At 30.4% G+C, this 21,999-nt stretch overlaps 1 protein-coding gene across 1 annotated transcript in view; it reads left to right on the forward strand.

The window, feature by feature from the left end:
* The window catches only part of LOC135957121 (uncharacterized), a 225,777-nt gene that overhangs the window by 202,284 nt on the left and 1,494 nt on the right, over nt 1-21,999 (forward strand). The window contains exons 5-12 of the mRNA XM_065507839.1: nt 5,114-6,341; nt 15,597-15,687; nt 15,778-16,763; nt 18,973-19,149; nt 19,213-19,405; nt 19,464-19,728; nt 19,800-19,977; nt 20,079-20,090. Coding sequence (XP_065363911.1) covers nt 5,114-6,341; nt 15,597-15,687; nt 15,778-16,763; nt 18,973-19,149; nt 19,213-19,405; nt 19,464-19,728; nt 19,800-19,977; nt 20,079-20,090 — 3,130 coding nt within the window. The remainder of the gene's footprint in view (nt 1-5,113; nt 6,342-15,596; nt 15,688-15,777; nt 16,764-18,972; nt 19,150-19,212; nt 19,406-19,463; nt 19,729-19,799; nt 19,978-20,078; nt 20,091-21,999) is intronic.

Here is a 21,999-nt window from a genome sequence, read left to right on the forward strand (position 1 = left end):
GTCTATAAAGCGGGTGAGGCAAAACTTTCCCACCACTTCATTCTAAATAGTCTTTAACAGATATTGCAACATGTAGCCGTGTGTTGTCATAATGGAATATTACGGTTTCATGACTGGCCGCATATTCTGGACGTTTTTCGACCAATGCTCGCTTCAAACAAATCAGTGGCGTTCGGTGTGAGTTCCCTGTGTTGGTGTGACCCTTTTGATCCCAACTAGTACAGAGCATTACCATACCGCTATGGATATTTGGCTTTGGTGTAGGTTCGGCTGGTATCCGGACTCCACACATGATCTCTAACGCTTCGGGTTATCGTAATGGATCAATTCTTCATCGCAAGTAATGATTCGGTGTAAAAATTTCGGACTTGCAAAATGGTGTTTCAAGGTCTCTCGGCCTTGACACCTGCTGTTCGCAAACATTTTGAAATTGATGCTTAAGTAGCTCCCAATGATTTTTCAAGCTCTTATTGAGTGTGAAAACAATCTTCATGAAGTAATGCCTCCAATTCTTGGTCATCACACATTTTTGGCTGACCTGGGCGATCTTTGGCTTCCGTGTCAAAATCACCACTTCTGAAACGAACAAACCATCTCTCGCACATTGAAACCGATTGCTTTGGTGAGCTATCGGTGTGCTTCAGCAGCACTTTCTTCAAATTAAAGAAGTAAAGCAAAACTTCCCGATAATTCTGATAATTCTTTGATACAAAATTCGACATTTTCGAAGCAAAAAAAATATTTTTTGTTTACACTGAGAATAAATGACAGATATGTTTCTTAAAATTGACTTATTAATTTTTAAAAACAAAAACTGTACACAACAGATACGCCATCTATTGTAAATTCCGCATTTTTAAGTCATATATAGCTTAGTTTGTGCTTCACGAACCCTCTGAACTTAAACCAGTTAGTTTTTTTCCTGGATTTCTTAAACAAGTCATTGTCTGATGATTATGATCTGCTTAATATATTTGCTTTTGATAATTTCCATTCGACGATCGATAATATAAATTTGTTCTTTAGATATGTGAGGTCCAGAGCCTCTACCAATTAAAGTGCTCTGAACCGGAAAGCATAAAGGTTTAATGAAATTAAGTATTTCCTAATTTCCCAGACCTTTTTCTTTCCCGGGAGGAAGTTAAATATTTTAACAATAAATTAAACCAAAAACCAGAAATTTGTTTTCGAATAAATTTACTTATAATTGTAGCAGGGTTCTAGTGGCATTTTATCGGTATTGTGACAGTCGTAGTTTAAATCAGTATAAAATCAATAAATTCTTTGTTTAATTAAACAACTTAAGAATTTCGACTATGTTTATAAAACATGCGTAGTTAGTAGTGTTTATAAAAAACCGACTTTTTAAAAAACCGGTTTGTCGGTTAACCGAAAATTGGCCTTTTTTAAAAAACCGGTTTTTCGGTTAACCGACATCGAAAAAACCGGTTAAACCGGTTAACCGTCATATATGTGTAAAAACATAAAATGTCCTATAAAGTATACACAGCTTTAAAATTTGTAGTTTTTAGTTGTCAGGAATGGTTAATATAAATAACTATGAATATACAAAAGTGCTAAGTCCATTTTGTTTTGTAAAAATTTCAAAATTATTATTTCAGTCAAATGGAATTGAGTATAAATTTGTTACTAACTATATAATACTTGTTTTAATTATTGATTTTTTTCATTAAATTTCAACCAAAAAATAATTTTGAAATTTATTATCACCTCGACTTTCTGATATGAAACAGAAAATGTTACGAGTCCCAAAAAAGGACCATTAATATGCAAACGCACTTCTTTCTGTTTATTTGTCATTATAAATCAATAAGTAATAAAACTCCATTATCAGATCTCATAAATATTTCAAATTATGGATTTTAGAACGTTTTTTGTCTCTCCTGTAATATTTCTGAAAAGGACTTTGTACGCTAAGCTAACGAAGATTTAGATTAACTTCTAGAATTATGCGGAATTTAATTTTTAATAGTTTCATTATGTGCAATTTATTCTGAAAAAGTTTTTAAGTAAACCCATCGTCCTCTACTATTTAGAATCATTGAAATTCTTAAAAATATCAATCTAAGGACCATTATTACAACTTGCCGTTATAGTTAAAGTGACATTTAAGGGTACCTTTTTCTATTGCTTAAAGTTACCTTTAACAATAAAGGCAAGTTGTAATAATGGCTCTAAATAGGTTTGTATTGTAAGTCAATAGTTTAGGTTTCAAATCAGACCAATAATGTGTGTACAATGAATATAAAAAATGCACAAAACCATGAGATTTCTTAAGTTTAGACTTAAATTTTAAAAACCGGTTAACCGAGTGATAAAAACCGGATAAACCGGTTAACCGAAAATCAACATTTCAATTAACCGGTTCGCAAAAAAACGAGATTTCGAAGAAAAACCGGTTTTTCGGTTAACCGGTTAACCGGTTTATAAACACTACTAGTTAGAGACATTTTTCGTATCTGATTGTAGATAAACAAATTTGAACAACCATTATTGTTCTTACTTTCTCTAAATATGAATAATATTCATTGAATATCCCTAAAATTTAGGCATCTTAAAGAAGTGGCCACTTAACACATTGACTGCCACGTCGGACACATATGTGTGACACTGCACTATGCGGTTTACGCCACGTCGGACAAATATGTCCGACACGACTTTTATTCTCTCTAGCCATGTCAGACAATAGTGCTGGATTTTAAGAATTTTTTCAATGTTGTCTGAAAGTTTCTCATCAAAACTGTAATCTTCACATTCTTTATCACTTTCTGAACTTGTACTGAGTATTTTTTCTAACTCAGTATCCCATAAAAAAAAATCCTTTTCGCCATTTCGTAAGACCCTCTTATTTATAAAAAACAAATCTGTTTCTAAGCAGTAAATATTACTGACAGTAGCCTAATTTCCAATATTGACGTTTTCGAAGAGATTACGCAAAGAAAATGCTGTGGCCCCCAGCATCCTATTTGCTGAAAGTGCCTTGGCAGTCAATGTGTTAAAATCCGTACGCACTATAGTAATCATAACAACGCCACCTATTATCAAAATGGAAAAAGATTTACATACGTTTTTAACAACAAATCTACCATTATTCTACAATGAATTGCAAGTCATTACGTTTAGTTTTAAAAAGTGTAGACACAATAGAAAATAAAGCTAGAAATAAAATTATGCACAAATATCTAGAAAGCCCGACTTTGTCGGGTTAAAAGATAGCCAAAATTTGATTTTCGGCAGATATCAGGTCAAAATTTTTACATCTCGGCAGCTCGAGGTTATGTGGATATAAATATGAATACGTAAAATTGAACAAAAATATTAATTTGGCAGGCAATCCGCAGCTGCGGTTTGAAGAGTCAAGCTTTTCAGATATGTTTTTAAAGAATTTTCAGAATTATATAAAAAATAGAGTTTGGAAAAGAAATTGCTGTCATTTATAACACATCACACATCTGATTCAAAGTTTCAGCCAAGTTAAGTGGCCACTTCTTTAATAATTCCTTTAAGAGTATAAACATTGAATTAGATTCATTCTTAATAACCAAAATTTTCTGTTGTGGCTTGTGTTGGCTGAAAAACATTCGGTTATTTCAACCGTAATACTTCTTTGCCAACTGACTACCTGTTGCTAGAACCGAAAAAATCTATGGATATAATGAAATGATTCAATTAGCAACAAATTTGGCCATCGAAACGAATCTGAAAATTTTAACTTTTAGAAGAAAACTTATGAAGAAATTCCCGAAAATTCCAGACAAACATTTCCCGAAAATTAAAATTTAATTAAAAAATATTCCCGTGAATTCCCGGGTAATTTTCCCGCGTAGAAACCCAAGTATATACACACCTCTATCATGGTGTAGTGTAGCAGTTAAAGTGATTGCCTACAAAACCAAGCACCCGAGGTTCAATCCCTGACAGAGGAAGAAAAATATTCATCATAGTTCTCGAGTCTTAAAAATTAAGTGGCCCCCTTATCTCTGGAAAAGAAGGATAACATCATGTTGAAGGTCAAACAGCCCCCACGTAAGGTAGGAATCAAAGATTAGCAAGGTTCCCCACCACCATACCAAAAATATACTGGATCTAATGGGAACATCATGAATGGAGACGCTCGATACTCCCATAGCTATGACAGTGCAGTCTTACATGGGAAAGACATGAAAACAACTCCATTACCCAAGATGTGTAATGGTGAAAAAAAATCACTAATTTAACTAATTTGCTGGTCTAGTTAATGTGCCTTGCATTGGCATCACATCCCAATATTTCATCATCATTTAACAAAATTGAGTATATAAAATAAACAACATTTTCAGGTGGTGTAGGGTTATCATGAGCCATGTATGGGCCGACTTTGTCGTTGGTAAAGTCTGCTGAACTAAGCTGAATGAGAAAATCTAGGATTATCCTTGTCTTTTGTATAGAGTTTGTGGTATGAATTTGTGCAAGTTTTCTACCAGGGTTAATGTGCAAATCATAGAGCGGAAACTAGAAAAAAACTCAAACAAAAAATTACTCAAAAAAGATTCACATAAGAGTGTTGTTTCACATTGTTTTTTGCTAATACATTCTCACCACTTAGGCTTTTGATAACTGAGTTACGTCTCCGACAGGAGAGTTTCCGCTCTATGTGTATTCTCTATGGTACAAATATGAAAATTATGAATTTTTTGTTTGTAAAATTAGCACTTATTAATTGCTTTTATCTCACCAATTAGCAATTATGTAAAATAGAAATCTGAGAGATCTCCGCATCACATAAATCCTTAAGCTAACCACAGCCTTTGGAGAGTTGATGCCAATGAACACCGAATTCTTTTAAACTTCCAGGAATTACTATGAATTAAATTAAATTTTATTAACAAAAAATAACATAAAGCAAATTTATGTTAACATTTCAGTACGTGACTATTGAGATCTTATCACAAATACATCTCATGTGGTCACTGTTTCCACTCTCCTTATAAATTTTCCAAATTAAAAATGTCTACATGTCATTTGTATACCAGAGTATTTAACCAAATGTGTTGTCTTTCGATTTGATTATATTTTCTGTATTTTTCTCTTCCATCTTTCCAAATGTATCCAGCAATTATCATTACGGCTGCCATGAATGATGTTACAACATTACGCCTTCTCAGCTTATTGGAAACGTTAATGCATACTAAAGTGCTGCTCATTGACATTGTGGCAACATCTTTTAATGCTGAAAATCGTTTCTACAAGTATCTGACACGTATTAAACCAGAATCGCAACTAATGTCCAATCTGCTGTTATTGACAATACTGAGTGACAACTATCGATATTTTCTTAATGTGGCCTTTGATAATAATGGCATTGAAATGGTGCAAAATTTTCGCCAACAAAAATTAGACCGTGAAAGAGATAAAACTAAAGTGACATCAATACAAAACTGGCCTATACATTTGGATAAATCGGTAAGGGAGGTGTTGCAATTACGTGAGGGTACTAAGGATTTAAACCGAACTTCAATGCCTCAAAATAAGGAACAAGAATTTATATTACTACAACAATGGTTAAGAGAATGTCCAAAATTAAATGTTACTGCGATCAATATAAATTTCATATGTTTGAATTCGAAATATATTAAGGAAAATTGTTTGCAAGCCAAACTACCAGAGGCCATTGAAACTGTTTGCCAACATCAGGCCATGTTTAAGGAACAACAACTAATAGAAAATTTAAGAAATTTTATCGACTTTTTTAACTTTTATGATTTTCTAATTGCCAATATTTTAAATTCAACACCAGCAGCAGCAACCTCAACATCCTCAACAGCTAGTAAATCTTTAAAACATGTGCCAAAATACGATTTTATTGTACTAGATGTGGTACGTGGTGGCATTGCCAATAGAGCAGCTGTAGATGCAACAAGCCAAATATCCGTTACTAATGATACCACTGGCAGCAACATGTTTGAATTTATAAACGGAAAACAGCAGCAGGAACATCAATACCACAGCAAAACAAACACAACCAGCAGTTTTAGTATGATGGGTAGTTATGAAAATTCATCATCATCATCATCACCAGCATCAGCCACATCCCCTACAGTGGCAACATCAACCTCATCCGTAGCATTCAAATGGCGACCCCTATTGATATTGGAACAACATGAAATCAATTTAAAAACCTATATAACACATTCCATTCTACCTGGCTACGATGACTGGCTGCTGGTTAGCACTGCTCAACTCTGGTATTGCGGCTCAATATGTTGGACAATTATAGCGATATGTGTGGGTGTCTTGGTAGTTATTGTTGTGGCAAGTGTTGCAGCTGGTATTGCCATGAGGTATGTATCTACACACAGTGATATGTATATGCTATAAAATATTTATAATTTTTATTTTAAAACTTGCAAAATTTTACATAAATTGTAGATAATTCTTTTAGAAATAGAACTCTTGAACTGTAGGTATTTATGTATGTGTATTGCCACAAAAAGGTCACTTCATTGCAAAAGTTAGAATGTCGTTGTGATGGACAAACATTTTGTTTTTAATTATATTTATTTCAATGTTGACATTTTAGTTTTTAATTAAAAACAATGTAATTTTTATCAATATAGAGGAGCGTATACTTATTAGTTTATTTAATATCATGTATACGCAACCGTAATTCTGCAATGTAAATTGGGAAGATGATGACAAGATAAATTGTAATAATATTGGTTTAGAAAATTCTAAATATTAAATAAATAAATTAATAATAAACACAGAAAAAACTATTTCTTAAACCGTTTCAATTCAAATATTTGTCACATATTGAACTGGTTTCAATTATTTCATAATTAAATCAAGTATTCATTTGCTCAAAAACAAAATTTCTTGATATTTTCTATTGAATTTTGAGTTTTGAATTTGATTATTTTGACAATTGAATTACAATTTTCGTTATTGGTTGAAATTCAAATACAAAAATTATTGAATAGATAATTTTCGTATTTGAAAACACATTTTTGTTATTTTTTGTGTTTCAATTACGATAATTATCTATTCAATGATTTTTGTATTTGAAATTCAACCAATAACGAAAATTGTATATTCAATTGTCAAAATAATCAATTTCAAAACTCAAAATTCAATAGAAAATATCTAGAAATTTAGTTTTTGAGCAAATGAATACTTGATTTAATTATGAAATAATTGAAACCAGTTCAATATGGGATAAATGTTTGAATTGAAATTTAATTTTTTCTGTGATGGTTGTAAAAAGTATGTTAAAAAAGTATTCAAAACTTTTCAAAACAATCCAATATGGATTTTCCAAAAGAATAGAAATATATCTGAAGGTTCGTCGTCACGTTGTTTCAAATGCCATTAAAGACAATAAAAAAGACTTTAACATTGTAAGAAAATCTGGATTAGGAAGAAAAAAAGCTCTAAAAGATACTTGCAAAACAAAAGAATTAAAACAACTCTATCGTAGAAAACCGAACATTTCTGTCAGAAAAGCAGCTCGTAAATTTAAATGTTCTGATTCTTTTGTGAGCAGAGCCAAAGCTAATGCTGGGTTGAAGGTGTATAAAGTTCAGAAAGTTCCAGATAGCAATGCGGTAAAGAACTTAGAAGCAAAACAACGAGCGAAAAAAATTATGTCGAATTTTATAAAAAATAAACCTGTTGTTTCTTTTCAAAACTTCCGGTCAAGATTTTTATATAGCTGATGAACGAGGAAATGTTCAAGAACGGACTAAAAAACCAACAAAATTCCCCAAGAAGTTTCTTGTGTGGTAAGCCATTTGCAGATGTGGCATAAGAAGACAAAACAGAAATATATTGTTACGTTTTTACCCTTTTAAAACGGCGGATTATTTCCTTTATAGAAACCGGGAACTTCTGATATAAAAGCAGTTTAATTTTTAATTTTTATTTATTTCAAAACATGATATACATATAAGGCCATATTAGTTTAAAATTTGTAACAATTCTATATTTATTCAAATGTACACAACAACAGTTTTAATAGTCACTATTTTAACACACACGTTTATAATTCACAATAATACACACACTTAAATTACACTTTATAAAGCACAAGACAGTTGATATAGACTCTAACAGTGCCTATGATAAAACTAGCTACTATCGACTGCAACCCCTGCCACTATTTATACAGCTCCATCTTTCTTCAACTAGCTTCATTAATAACCTTAACGGACAAAACTAGAATATTCGAATTCTAGAGATTTAAGGATGTTAATATTAGAAAGTAGAAGAATTTTTATATTAAACGGTTTAAGTTTTATTGAACTTAATACAAGTATAAGTTTTTTTTGGCACACTCTTTATGACTAATAAAGTCCTATTTCGTGGGACATTTATCTCACAAAACTTATTTTAACAAAATCGATTTTATAAGAACAAAATTATTAACAATGCTTTAATTACAAAACTTACAAAGCTATTATCATGAAATACATTTTTTAAATAAAAAAAAAAATCTGTAGAAAATTTATTTCTCCAAAATTTATCTAGAAAGTTTTTTTCTACAAAACTTTTTTTTAATAGAAAAAGCATATTTCAAGTAACTTTTTGTTTATCAACAAATTTAAAGAAAGCTCTTTTCACAAAAAATGTTTTAAACATAAAATGATTTATTCACAAAACTTTTGTTAGAAAAAACGATTTTTTCACGAAAAAGTTATTTTAATCAAAAATTATCACGAGCAAACTTCATTCCTCAAATCTTTTTTAAAAAATCTCATTCAAAAGACCTTACAAAAAATTGCTTTATCAAAAAACTGAAAAAGAAACTTTTTTCATATTTTACTTTTATTTAAGACGCTTTTTAACAAAACATTAAAAAAAGCTTTTTAACATAACTTAAATAAAAACATCATTCACAAAACTTTTCTTTTCAAAAAAGTTTTATTTCTAAAAAAAGGAAAACTTGTTTCCCCAAAATTATCGAAAAAAACCTTTTATCGCAAAGCATAAAAAAGCTTTATTTACTAAACATCTTCAACAAAAAATTTTTTTAATAGAAAAAGCATAAAGCTATGGTCAGTAAAAAATTTTAACTGTTCAAAATACAGAGTGAATCATTGACAAAATTATTTGTCGAATTAATGAAATTATAAAAAAAAAAACAATTAAAACATAAAATTCTAAATTTCAAATCTAATAAATACAGAAGAGAAATAAATATAATTTGCTACAGAGTGGAGTACTCTATAGCTTTATTCACAAAACTTTTTTTAAAAAAAGCCTTTTTCCAAAAATTTATTTAGCCAAGAAAAAGCCATTTTAATAAAAAAAAAGTTCACTAGGAAACTAAATTTATTTCAAACAAATTTAAAAAATCCTTTTATTTTCAATTTTTATTATAAAACTAAAAAACATTTTTTATTTTTTCTTTCATAAAACTTTTTAATTAAAAAAAAGCTTTTTTACAAGAAAAGCCTATTTCACAAATCATTTTTTAAACAAAAAAGCTTTTTTCACTAAAGCTATTTTAATAAAAAAAAGTTCACTAGAAAAATAATTTCCTGAAAATTTTTTTCAAAAAGCTTTTTTTTTCACAAAACTATTTTAAGAATATTTTTTTAGTAAAAAAATTTATTACTATTGTTATTGTAAAACTAAAAAAAAAATTTAAAAGCTCGAAATAAGTAAATAAATAAATTAAAATTTAACAAAAAGGACCTCGAGCTGGATTATTGAATATTGAATTTAAATCAAATTTAGTTTAATATATGATAAATTGCCCAATAACCCAAAGTTCCAAAATGTGATCTCTTTTAAATAAAAAAAAAATCAATTTTTATATATAAATAGAAAAAACAAGGAAAATTTTAAATAAATGTTTAATATCTTAAATAAATATTTAATTTTAACCAGTATTCCTCAAAATTAATTTTTTCTTCATTCAAGTATATACAAATTAAACCTAAGTATTTACATTTACATTATACGGAAAATATATTAACAATCAATCCTTTAAACGAAATTAGTCTTGAATAAATTTAACCCAATTATTTGCTTTTTCTTTTCAATAACATTTATTTGCATACGCTAGAATAAACATTAACAAGTGATGATAAATTTAATATCTTCTTTAATACAAATACATGTACGAAAAAGGACTCAAATCTATAATAAGGATATTTGAAATTTCTATAAATAAACCCATCTAAATGGCACACAATTCAAATTGAAATATGTTAATTTGCGTACGAGGGTAAACTTCTAAATTACTCACATATTCAAATTAACAAATTAAATTTTAAAATTTTAATTGGTAACAATTTAAATTACAACATAAAGATATGTAGGTCTGTTGATTTACTTTTAGCACTCGAAAATATTGGGCTGATTCTAACTTAAGATGAGGACAAATAATAGTTTTTCAACCAGAAAATGTTTTTATATTTATAAAACTTGAACAATTTTTAATGTAAATATGTACTAATGTTGGCTAAAGTAATTTTGTTTGCAAATTTCGCTTAATAAACATTTTTTACATTTTATGAATCTGTTAGGAATTCCGAAAGAATTGGTTTTTCTTTTCAGCCTGCCCTCTTATATATACATTTACTTAACAAATAAAGGAAACCATTAGCAAAGTAAAAAAACTGGTCATGCAATGAAATTAACTTACTACATTCTAAATAAATGAAAGTCTTTGTTAAAATTTGGCCAAAACCACAATTAATTACAAATTTTCTAAAAAGAGCAAAACACGAAAAGCCAGTAATTTTATGCATAGAAATAAAGTGCCTCCTTAACTCTCACTCTCGCCTCTCTCACTCTCATCTCAATCTCATGCAAAGACCACATTATTAACATTATTACAATTAACACAATCTCACAAACACACTCTGCCCAAACTAAACCACCCACTTACACTTTACTCAAGAGTAATTCCAACACTTTTACTGTTATGACTCTGGGTTTTTTTGCCATTATTTTTTTTTTGTGTAATTTAATCAAACATTTACACTAGGGTGGCCATTATTTTGTACTTTTTCGATTTCGCTTTCCCAAGGTCTAGAATTGTTCTCGGTGATGTAAAATGCAAATACAAAATCGGATAACGTTTGGAGATTGCACATTTTATTTGAAATTTAAATTTTTTTTGGTTTCGGAAGCATCGAAAATCCAAAAATAAGTACCATCACCCTAATATACACTTTTACCGACAATTATTAAGAATTTACAGACTGACCCCTAAGGAGGATTTTCATTTCAAATATAACATTTACAAAAGAATTTTTAAAAACAGAAAAATCTTATTTTCAGACTTTTGCTTTGTACCTACAACAACTCATAAATTATAGAGCAAACTTTTTTATATACTCATACCTACCATAAACAATGACTGCTGCTATTGTTTCATGTTAAATGTATTTTTCCTTTGTTATGCATTGTATAACTTAATAGTTGTTGTTGTTCATTTTTACTATTTTACTCTAGCAGTTTTAACAAAAGAATAGAATAGAAAAACAACATCAAATTTCACACTGTAGTAGACAAGGAACTCTTTAATAATCATTATAATGCAGAAAAACTATTGAAACTATTAAAAGCATAATTACCAAAATGAAATGCTTTTTATTGTTAGATACGAATATTATACTTACGTCACTATGAATTTCAGAAATAATATGAAAGAGCAAATAAAAATAATTTAAAGAAACAGGTGGAGTCAGTGCCATGTAAAAGCCACTGAATGATTCGTTTATTTCCCAGCTATTATTTTGTACATCTCATAAAATTAAAAGAACAAAGCACTGAGTAATTGAAGATTAATAAATAAGAAAAGAACAAAGAGTAATGAATTATTAATTATTAATTTTCTAAAGAAGTAAAGTGTTTTCCAAACACAATATTCTAATGAAAACTGTATTTCGAAGACAATATTCTACAAAAAGTGTTTTTCGGAGACTCCATTTTAAAGAAAAGTGTCTCCGAAAGACCCTATTCTAAAGAAAAGTGTCTCCGAAAGACCCTATTCTAAAGAAAAGTGTCTCCGAAAGACCCTATTCTACAGAAAAGTGTTTTCGAAAGACACTATTCTATAGAAAAGTGTTTTCGAAAGACACTATTCTATAGAAAAGTGTTTTCGAAAGACACTATTCTATAGAAAAGTGTCTTCAAAAGTCACTATTCTATAGGAAAGTGTCTTCGAAAGACACTATTCTATAGGAAAGTGTCTTCGAAAGACTCTATTCTATAGGAAAGTGTCTTCGAAAGACACTATTCTATAGGAAAGTGTCTTCGAAAGACACTATTCTATAGGAAAGTGTCTTCGAAAGACACTAATCTATAGGAAAGTGTCTTCGAAAGACACTATTCTCTAGAAAAGTGTCTTCGAAAGACACTATTCTCTAGAAAAGTGTCTTCGAAAGACACTATTCTCTAGCAAAGTGTCTTCGAAAGACACTATTCTATAGGAAAGTGTCTTCGAAAGACTCTATTCTATAGGAAAGTGTCTTCGAAAGACACTATTCTATAGGAAAGTGTCTTCGAAAGACACTATTCTATAGGAAAGTGTCTTCGAAAGACACTATTCTCTAGAAAAGTGTCTTCGAAAGACACTATTCTCTAGAAAAGTGTCTTCGAAAGACACTATTCTCTAGCAAAGTGTCTTCGAAAGACACTATTCTATAGGAAAGTGTCTTCGAAAGACACTATTCTATAGGAAAGTGTCTTCGAAAGACACTATTCTATAGGAAAGTGTCTTCGAAAGACACTATTCTATAGGAAAGTGTCTTCGAAAGACACTATTCTATAGGAAAGTGTCTTCGAAAGACACTATTCTATAGGAAAGTGTCTTCGAAAGACTCTATTCTATAGGAAAGTGTCTTCGAAAGTCACTATTCTATAGGAAAGTGTCTTCGATAGACACTATTCTATAGGAAAGTGTCTTCGAAAGACTCTATTCTATAGGAAAGTGTCTTCGAAAGTCACGATTCTATAGGAAAGTGTCTTCGAAAGACACTATTCTAAAGAAAAGTTTCTTCGAAAGACATTATTCTAAAGAAAAGTGTCTTCGAAATACAGCATTCCACAGAAAAGTGATTTCGAAAGACACTATTCTATAGGAAAGTGTCTTCGAAAGACACTATTCTATAGGAAAGTGTCTTCGAAAGACACTATTCTCTAGGAAAGTGTCTTCGAAAGACACTATTCTCTAGAAAAGTGTCTTCGAAAGACACTATTCTCTAGCAAAGTGTCTTCGAAAGACACTATTCTATAGGAAAGTGTCTCCGAAAGACTCTATTCTATAGGAAAGTGTCTTCGAAAGACACTATTCTATAGGAAAGTGTCTTCGAAAGACACTATTCTATAGGAAAGTGTCTTCGAAAGACACTATTCTCTAGAAAAGTGTCTTCGAAAGACACTATTCTCTAGAAAAGTGTCTTCGAAAGACACTATTCTCTAGCAAAGTGTCTTCGAAAGACACTATTCTATAGGAAAGTGTCTTCGAAAGACACTATTCTATAGGAAAGTGTCTTCGAAAGACACTATTCTATAGGAAAGTGTCTTCGAAAGACACTATTCTATAGGAAAGTGTCTTCAAAAGACACTATTCTATAGGAAAGTGTCTTCGAAAGACACTATTCTATAGGAAAGTGTCTTCGAAAGACACTATTCTATAGGAAAGTGTCTTCGAAAGACTCTATTCTATAGGAAAGTGTCTTCGAAAGTCACTATTCTATAGGAAAGTGTCTTCGAAAGACACTATTCTAAAGAAAAGTGTCTCCGAAAGACCCTATTCTAAAGAAAAGTGTCTTCGAAAGACACTATTCTATAGGAAAGTGTCTTCGAAAGACACTAATCTATAGGAAAGTGTCTTCGAAAGACACTATTCTCTAGAAAAGTGTCTTCGAAAGACACTATTCTATAGGAATGTGTCTTCGAAAGACACTAATCTATAGGAAAGTGTCTTCGAAAGACACTATTCTCTAGAAAAGTGTCTTCGAAAGACACTATTCTCTAGAAAAGTGTCTTCGAAAGACACTATTCTCTAGCAAAGTGTCTTCGAAAGACACTATTCTCTAGAAAAGTGTCTTCGAAAGACACTATTCTCTAGCAAAGTGTCTTCAAAAGACATTATTCTATAGGAAAGTGTCTTCGAAAGACACTATTCTATAGGAAAGTGTCTTCGAAAGACACTATTCTATAGGAAAGTGTCTTCGAAAGACACTATTCTATAGGAAAGTGTCTTCGAAAGACACTATTCTATAGGAAAGTGTCTTCGAAAGACACTATTCTATAGGAAAGTGTCTTCGAAAGACACTATTCTATAGGAAAGTGTCTTCGAAAGACACTATTCTATAGGAAAGTGTCTTCGAAACACACTATTCTATAGGAAAGTGTCTTCGAAAGACACTATTCTCTAGAAAAGTGTCATCGAAAGACACTATTCTCTAGAAAAGTGTCTTCGAAAGATACTATTCTCTAGAAAAGTGTCTTCGAAAGATACTATTCTCTAGAAAAGTGTCTTCGAAAGACACTATTCTCTAGAAAAGTGTCTTCGAAAGACACTATTCTCTAGAAAAATGTCTTCGAAAGATACTATTCTCTAGAAAAGTGTCATCGAAGGACTTTATTCTCTAGAAAATTGTCCTCGAAAGACACTATTCTCTAGGAAAATGTCTTCAAAATAGAAAAAGAGTCTTGAAAATACACCTTTCTAAAGAAAACTGTATTCAAAAACACTATTAGAAAGAAAACGACACTATACTCTAGAACAGTGTCCTCGAAATACAATATTCTAATGAAAACTGTCTTTAGAATACACCATTCTAAAGATAGTTATTCTATAGACAAATTATTTACAAAGACACTGAACTATAGGAAAGATTATTTGGAAGATACTTTTCTATATAAAAGTATATGTGGAAGACACCTTCGTATAGAATAGTGTCTTTGGAAGTACTTTTCAATAGAATAGTGTTTTGGGAAAACACTTATCTTTAGAATGGTGTATTTTAAGGACACTTTTCTATAGAATAATATCTTTGGAAAATTGTCTTCCAGGGGCACTATTTTAATGCAGAGTGTCTTCCAAAGGGAATATTCTAATGAAACGTGTCTTCCAAAGACACTGCCTTAAAAAACTGTTTTCCAAGAGGCACAATGAAAAGTGTCTTCCAAAGACACTGTTTTAAAAAAGAGTATCTTCTAAAGAAATTATTATTTTTAAAGAATTTAGAATAGTCTTTGGAATGCACTTATCTTAGAATAGTGTTTTTGGGAATGTAGTATAGTATTTAGCCTTCACTTTTCTATAGAACACAATTTGTATATTCTACTTATGATAAAGTTATTTTTTATACATCATTTATTAGACAAATCTTCTTTTAAAATAAGTCTACGTGTAATAACTAAAGAAATATATTTAGTCACATCATCTGGAAAATATGACAAAACAAATTAAATATTACTCATACGTCATAGTATCATAATATCCTATACATTTAAAATAAAACACTTCTTTTATTGCATACTTTTTTGTACTTAGATAAATGAAAAGAAAAATCATGTTCATATACAATTTGTTTTATTTGTTTTATTTATGTATGTATGTCTTGCAGAAATTATTTATTACGCAAACGTTTATCTAAAGGACCTAATAAAATTGTATTATCTGCAAATGATTTTGTATTCCCGGTGGATTCACGTAGAGTAAGTGGATTATTTAACACATAGTTAAACATATACAACATATACATTACTCTTGCATAAACATAAACTTCATATTTTTAATCCCTTTAGGTGGACGAGGGTATTGAAGCCATGCTGTGCTGTTGGCTGCAACAACTACAAGAATTTGGTGGCCCAGAAGTGGACAAGCCAGATTTATTAAAGGGTTCTATAGGTTCTCTAAAGAATCTAGGTTTTCTTATACCAGGTGCCGCCAATAATTCCACCACGGCCACGATTAATGGCAAGACAAGTTCAGGTTCTGCCAGTTTGGCTAGACACAATCCAGCCCTACTGGACATGAGGGCCAGATATAATGGTGATCTGGTACAACTTAAAGAAGTACCCTTGAATGGCTCAAATGAACTGAAATCCAAGGCCATGGATTTATTGGTAATGGCCCATGGTCTAAGGCATGAAAACATTAATCCCTTAATAGGCTGGCTGGCCGATCCCAATCGTACGGCCATGGTTTTCGACTACTGCTCACGCGGCTCACTGCAAGATGTACTCATCATGGATGAAATCAAATTAGACTGGTCATTTCGTTTGAGTCTCCTAACAGACTTAGTACGTGGCATGCGTTATCTGCATACCTCACCACTGCGTGTTCATGGTACATTAACATCACGTAATTGTGTTGTCGATGCACGTTGGGTACTTAAAATAACTGATTACGGATTACCTCTGTTCTATGAGGCTCAAGGTTTAACACTACCGCCACGCAACTACAAAGAACTACTGTGGATAGCTCCAGAGCTGTTGCGTTCGGTGAAGCCACAACAACACCAGCACCACCATCACAATCATGGTGCAAGGATATTGGGTACTCAGGCCGGCGATGTCTATTCATTTGGCATAATCATGCAAGAAGTGGTGGTGCGTGGTGAACCATACTGTATGCTGTCGCTGTCGGCTGAGGAAATAATAGCGAAAATAAAAAAACCACCGCCACTAATAAGACCTTCGGTGTCAAAGGGTGCTGCACCACCGGAGGCGATTAATATAATGCGTCAATGTTGGGCGGAACAGCCAGAAATGCGACCAGATTTCAATTCGTAAGTGTTTGTTTGATGATGGTGGTTAATTTGTTATATGTATATGAATGTGTGTGCATTGAAATAGAGTGGAGTAACTACTTTTCAGGGTTTGGAAAAGTTATTATTCCAGCAACATGCAACATTAAATTAAATAGTTTTGTAGTAATAAAACGAGTTTAGTAAATGACCGACAATTAAATTTTACATAGTAAACAACCCCGATGAGATGTTTAGTACTAAAAGATCGCTGATTTAAAGGATGTACTTAATCTTATATACCCTTCACCAAAGTATACTTTTAGATGAATATGAAAAAACAAATTTTGTGAAAAAAAATTGGTGAACAAATCTCAGACACTTTTGGGGCGATTTTAAATAGGAACCAAAGTCGGAATATAGTGGCTATATTGATGTATCAATAATGTATGTAAGTTATTTGTACTTTCAGTACTAAATTTTTAGGTGGGTTTAAAACTCCTTATTACAGACTAACCGTGGTTCTTTTAGTACTAAACTTTTGAGATCATTTAAAGCTTCATTTTACAGCTTAATCGTGGTTATTTTAGCACTAAACTTTTCAACTCATTCAGGCTATCTTTTATGGTTTAATCGTGGTTCATTTAGTACTAAACTTTTAAGCTCATAAGCATCATAATCGTGGTTCTTTTAGTACTAAACTCTTACACTCTTTCAGCCTTTCTCTTACAACTTAATCGTGGTTCTTTTAGTACTAAACTCTTACACTCTTTCAGCCTTTCTCTTACAACTTAATCGTGGTTCTTTTAGTACTAAACTCTTACACTCTTTCAGCCTTTCTCTTACAACTTAATCGTGGTTCTTTTAGTACTAAACTCTTACACTCTTTCAGCCTTTCTCTTACAACTTAATCGTGGTTCTTTTACTACTAAAAATTGTAACTCATCGAACAAGGCTCTGTTTTACATCTTAATCGTGGTTCGTTTAGTACTAAACTTTTATGCTCATTCAGGCCCTATTTTATAGTTTAATCTGGTTATTTTAGTACTAAACTTTTAAGCTCATTCAGGCTCTCATTTACATGTTAATCGTGGTTCTTTTAGTACTAAACTTTTAAGCTCATTCAGGCTCTCTTTTACACGTTTATCGCGGTTCTTTTAGTATTAAACTTTTCAGCTCATTCAGGCTCTCTTTTACAGGTCAATCGATGTTCTTTTAGTACTAAATTTTTAAGGTCTTCAGGCTCTCTTTTACAGCTTAATCGTGGTTCTCTTAGTACTAAACTTTTAAGCTCATTCAGGCTCTCTTTTACAGGTCAATCTCCGTTCTCTTAGTACAGGCTCTCTTTTACAGGTCAATCTCCATTCTTTTAGTACCAAATTTTTAAGGTCATTCAGGCTCTCTGTTACAGCTTAATCGTGGTTCTCTTAGTACTAAACTTTTAAGCTCATTCAGGATTATTTTGCAGTTTAATTGTGTTAATTTGAGTACTAAACTTTTAAAGTCATTCAGGTTCTCTTTTATAGTTTAATGGTGTTAATTTGAGTACAAACTTTTAATGTCATTCAGGTTCTCATTTATATTTTAATTATGGTTATTTTAGTACTATACTTTTGAAATATACGCAACTATAATCCAACTTAATTTCAAACCCTGCATTTTCAATCAGTTTCTATTGTATTAAAAGGCTTTTTTGCTCTAACTTTACACGTACTTAAATTCATATACATACATAAATATAAAACCATTTTTTTAACCTTTTTATTCTATCGATTTTCATATTTATTACTGTTGTTTTGCTATATTTTATTTTTAAACCTCGACGCTTACATACATGTATGGGTTACTTTAATATTGGTATTCCTGTCTATGTAACGGTATTTGTATATCTGTGTGTGGTTATGTCCTGGTTGGTTCAATGTGACTTGTCTTCGCACTCAACAATAAATGATTGACGACGATGTCAATGTCGCTGTTTGCTATAAATACAAATACAATGATGCGATGATGTTGTCAATGCTGCTGCTGCTGCTCCTGATGATGATGATGGTGGTGATGTTGACTAAATAACTCACACTTCCGCTTCATTTAAATGTATGAATGACGATGATGACACATTTTTAATATTAAATAATAATAACAAAAAAATGACGGAAAAAAACAATATATAAATATATAAACAATACAAATATAACAATAACTTTTTGCCACAATGTAAAAAACAACAACAACGTTTTATAACCTATTATAGAGTTTATGAACGTTTTAAATTGTTAAATCATGGACGTAAAGTGAATTTTGTCGATACGATGTTTCAAATGCTGGAGAAATATTCAAATAATTTGGAAGAATTGATACGTGAGAGAACCGAACAATTGGATATTGAAAGAAAAAAGACTGAGCAACTGTTAAACAGAATGTTGCCGAGGTAAGGAGGAGATGAACTTTTTGTTTTTTTTTTTTCAATAAAATTATTTCTTTAATACTTTAGTTCGGTGGCGGAAAAACTAAAAATGGGCTTAGCCGTTGAGCCAGAAGAATTTTCGGATGTTACAATATATTTTAGTGATATTGTTGGTTTTACAACAATAGCTGCTCATTGTACACCGGTACAGGTTGTTGATCTATTAAATGATCTCTATACGATATTTGATGCTACCATCAATGCTTACAATGTGTATAAGGTAAAGTAAACTTATTAAGATATATCTTAACATATATAGCATAAATACCTTTTGGCAGGTTGAAACCATTGGTGATGCTTATATGGTTGTAAGTGGCATACCCGTACGCACACCCGATCATGCCGAACAAATAGCTACCATGGCTTTAGATTTACTGCATCAAAGTGGCCGCTTTAATGTTAAACATTTACCAGGAGTGCCATTGCAATTAAGAATCGGTCTACATACCGGACCCTGCTGTGCGGGGGTGGTTGGTTTAACCATGCCTAGGTATTGTTTATTTGGTGATACTGTGAATACGGCCTCAAGAATGGAATCAACGGGTGGGTTTTAATGAAATTTTCTATTGCTGGATAAATAAACGTTTTATGTTATTTTTTTTTAAAAAATTTAGGTTCCTCTTGGCGCATTCACATGTCCCAGGAGACCCGTAATCGTTTAGAGGCTCGTGGTGGCTATATGATAGAACCCAGAGGTCTTATTGATATTAAGGGCAAAGGCATGATGAATACATTTTGGTTGTTAGGCAAGAAAGGTTTTGATAAACCTTTGCCAAATCCCCCACCGATTGGGTAAGTCTTTTATTAACATTACTTTAAATAAATAAATTTCTAACATAAATAATTTTATTTAATAAAACATGCTTACTTTTAAACAAAAAAAATGGATACAGAGAGTCGCATGGGTAGGTTTTGTAATATCGATAATTTATATATGAAATTTGTAGTTATCCATAGAAAATTTAAATTCTAGATGAGTTTTGCTTATAAAATTCAGGCTATAGATAAATTTTAGGTTATCGATTACTTTTCCTTAAAATACTAAAGTTATAAATTTTAATAGAAAATAAAAGTTTTCAAAAAAAAATTTATGATAACTTTTCTGTTTGAAAACAACTTTAGAAAATAAATAGCTTTTCTGTAGAATTATAAAAATATCAATATCTTGTCTATATAATATTAAAGTTATCTACATAAAAAAAAGTCATCGATAACGATTCTATGGAAAATAAAAGTTATCGATAACTTTTCTACAGAAAATAAAAGTTACCTATAATTTTCTATAGAAAATAAAAGTTACCTATAATTTTCTATAGAAATTAAAAATAATCGATAACATTTCTATAGATAACCAAAGTTATCGATAACTTTTCTATAGAAAATAAAAGATATCGATAACTTTTCTATTGAAAATAATAGATATCGATGACCTTTCTATAGAAAATAAAAGTTATCGATAACTCTTCTATAGAAAATAAAAATTATCGATAACTTTTCTATAGAAAATAACAGTTATCGATAACTTTTCTATAGAAATTAAAAATTATCGATAACATTTCTATAGATAACAAAAGTTATCGATAACTTTTCTATATAAAATAAAATATATCGATAACTTTTCTATATAAAATAAAAGTTATCGATAACTTGTCTATAGAAAATAAAAGCTATCGATAACTTTTCTATAGAAAATAAATGTTATCGATAACTTTTCTATATATAATAAAAGTTATCGATAACTTTTCTATAGAAAATAAAAGTTATCGAAAACTTTTCGATAGAAAATAAAAGTTATCGATATCTTTTCTGTAGAAAATAAAGGTTATCGATAACTTTTCTATAGAAAATAAAAGTTATCGATAACTTTTATATACAAAATAAAAGTTATCGATAACTTTTCTATACAAAATAAAAGTTATCGATAACTTTTCTAAACAAAATAAAAGTTATTGACAACTTTTCGATAGAAAATAAAAGTTATCGATAACTTTTCTGTAGAAAATAAAGGTTATCGATAACTTTTCTATAGAAAATAAAAGTTATCGATAACTTTTCTATAGAAAATAATAGTTATCGATAACTATTCTATAGAAAATAAATGTTATCGATAACTTTTCTATAGATAACTAATATTATCGATAACTATTCTATTGAAAATAAAGGTTATCGATTACTTTTCTATAGAAATTAAAATCTTTCGACAACTTTTCTATAGAAAATAAAAGTTGTCGATAACTTCTCTATACAAAGTAAAAGTTATCGATAACTTTTCTAAACAAAGTAGAAGTTATCGATAACTTTACTATACAAAATAAAAGTTATCGATAGTTTTTTATGGAAATTAAAAATAATCGATAGCTTCTCTATAGAATTTAAAAGTTATCGATTAATTTGCAATAAAAAGTAAAAATATCGATAACATAAGTAAGTACTTTAGTAAGTAACTTTAAGTAAATTAAAAATGTTGATAAATTTTCTATTGTAAATATTGATAATGTTTCAATTGGAAATATCAATGAAATTTCAAAAGAAAATTAAAAATATCAATCAATTTTCTATTGAGAAATCAAAATATCGATAAATTTGTTCTCAAAAATTAAACTAATTATAATAAATATCTATAATGTTGGAAATTTTAATGCATTTTCCATTGAATATCCAAATTGAAAAATTTTCAATTGATATTTCAAAATATAAAAATACTCATTACCCAAAGCACCAAAGCCCTAAAAATTCAAAAACTTGAACATTTTGTTGGAATTTGACTTGAATGCAAATGCAGTAAATGCACGTCCCAATAACCATTTTTACTGG

The sequence above is a fragment of the Calliphora vicina genome, chromosome 1, assembly GCF_958450345.1.
Source record: "Calliphora vicina chromosome 1, idCalVici1.1, whole genome shotgun sequence".
Classification (NCBI taxonomy): Eukaryota; Metazoa; Arthropoda; class Insecta; order Diptera; family Calliphoridae; genus Calliphora; species Calliphora vicina.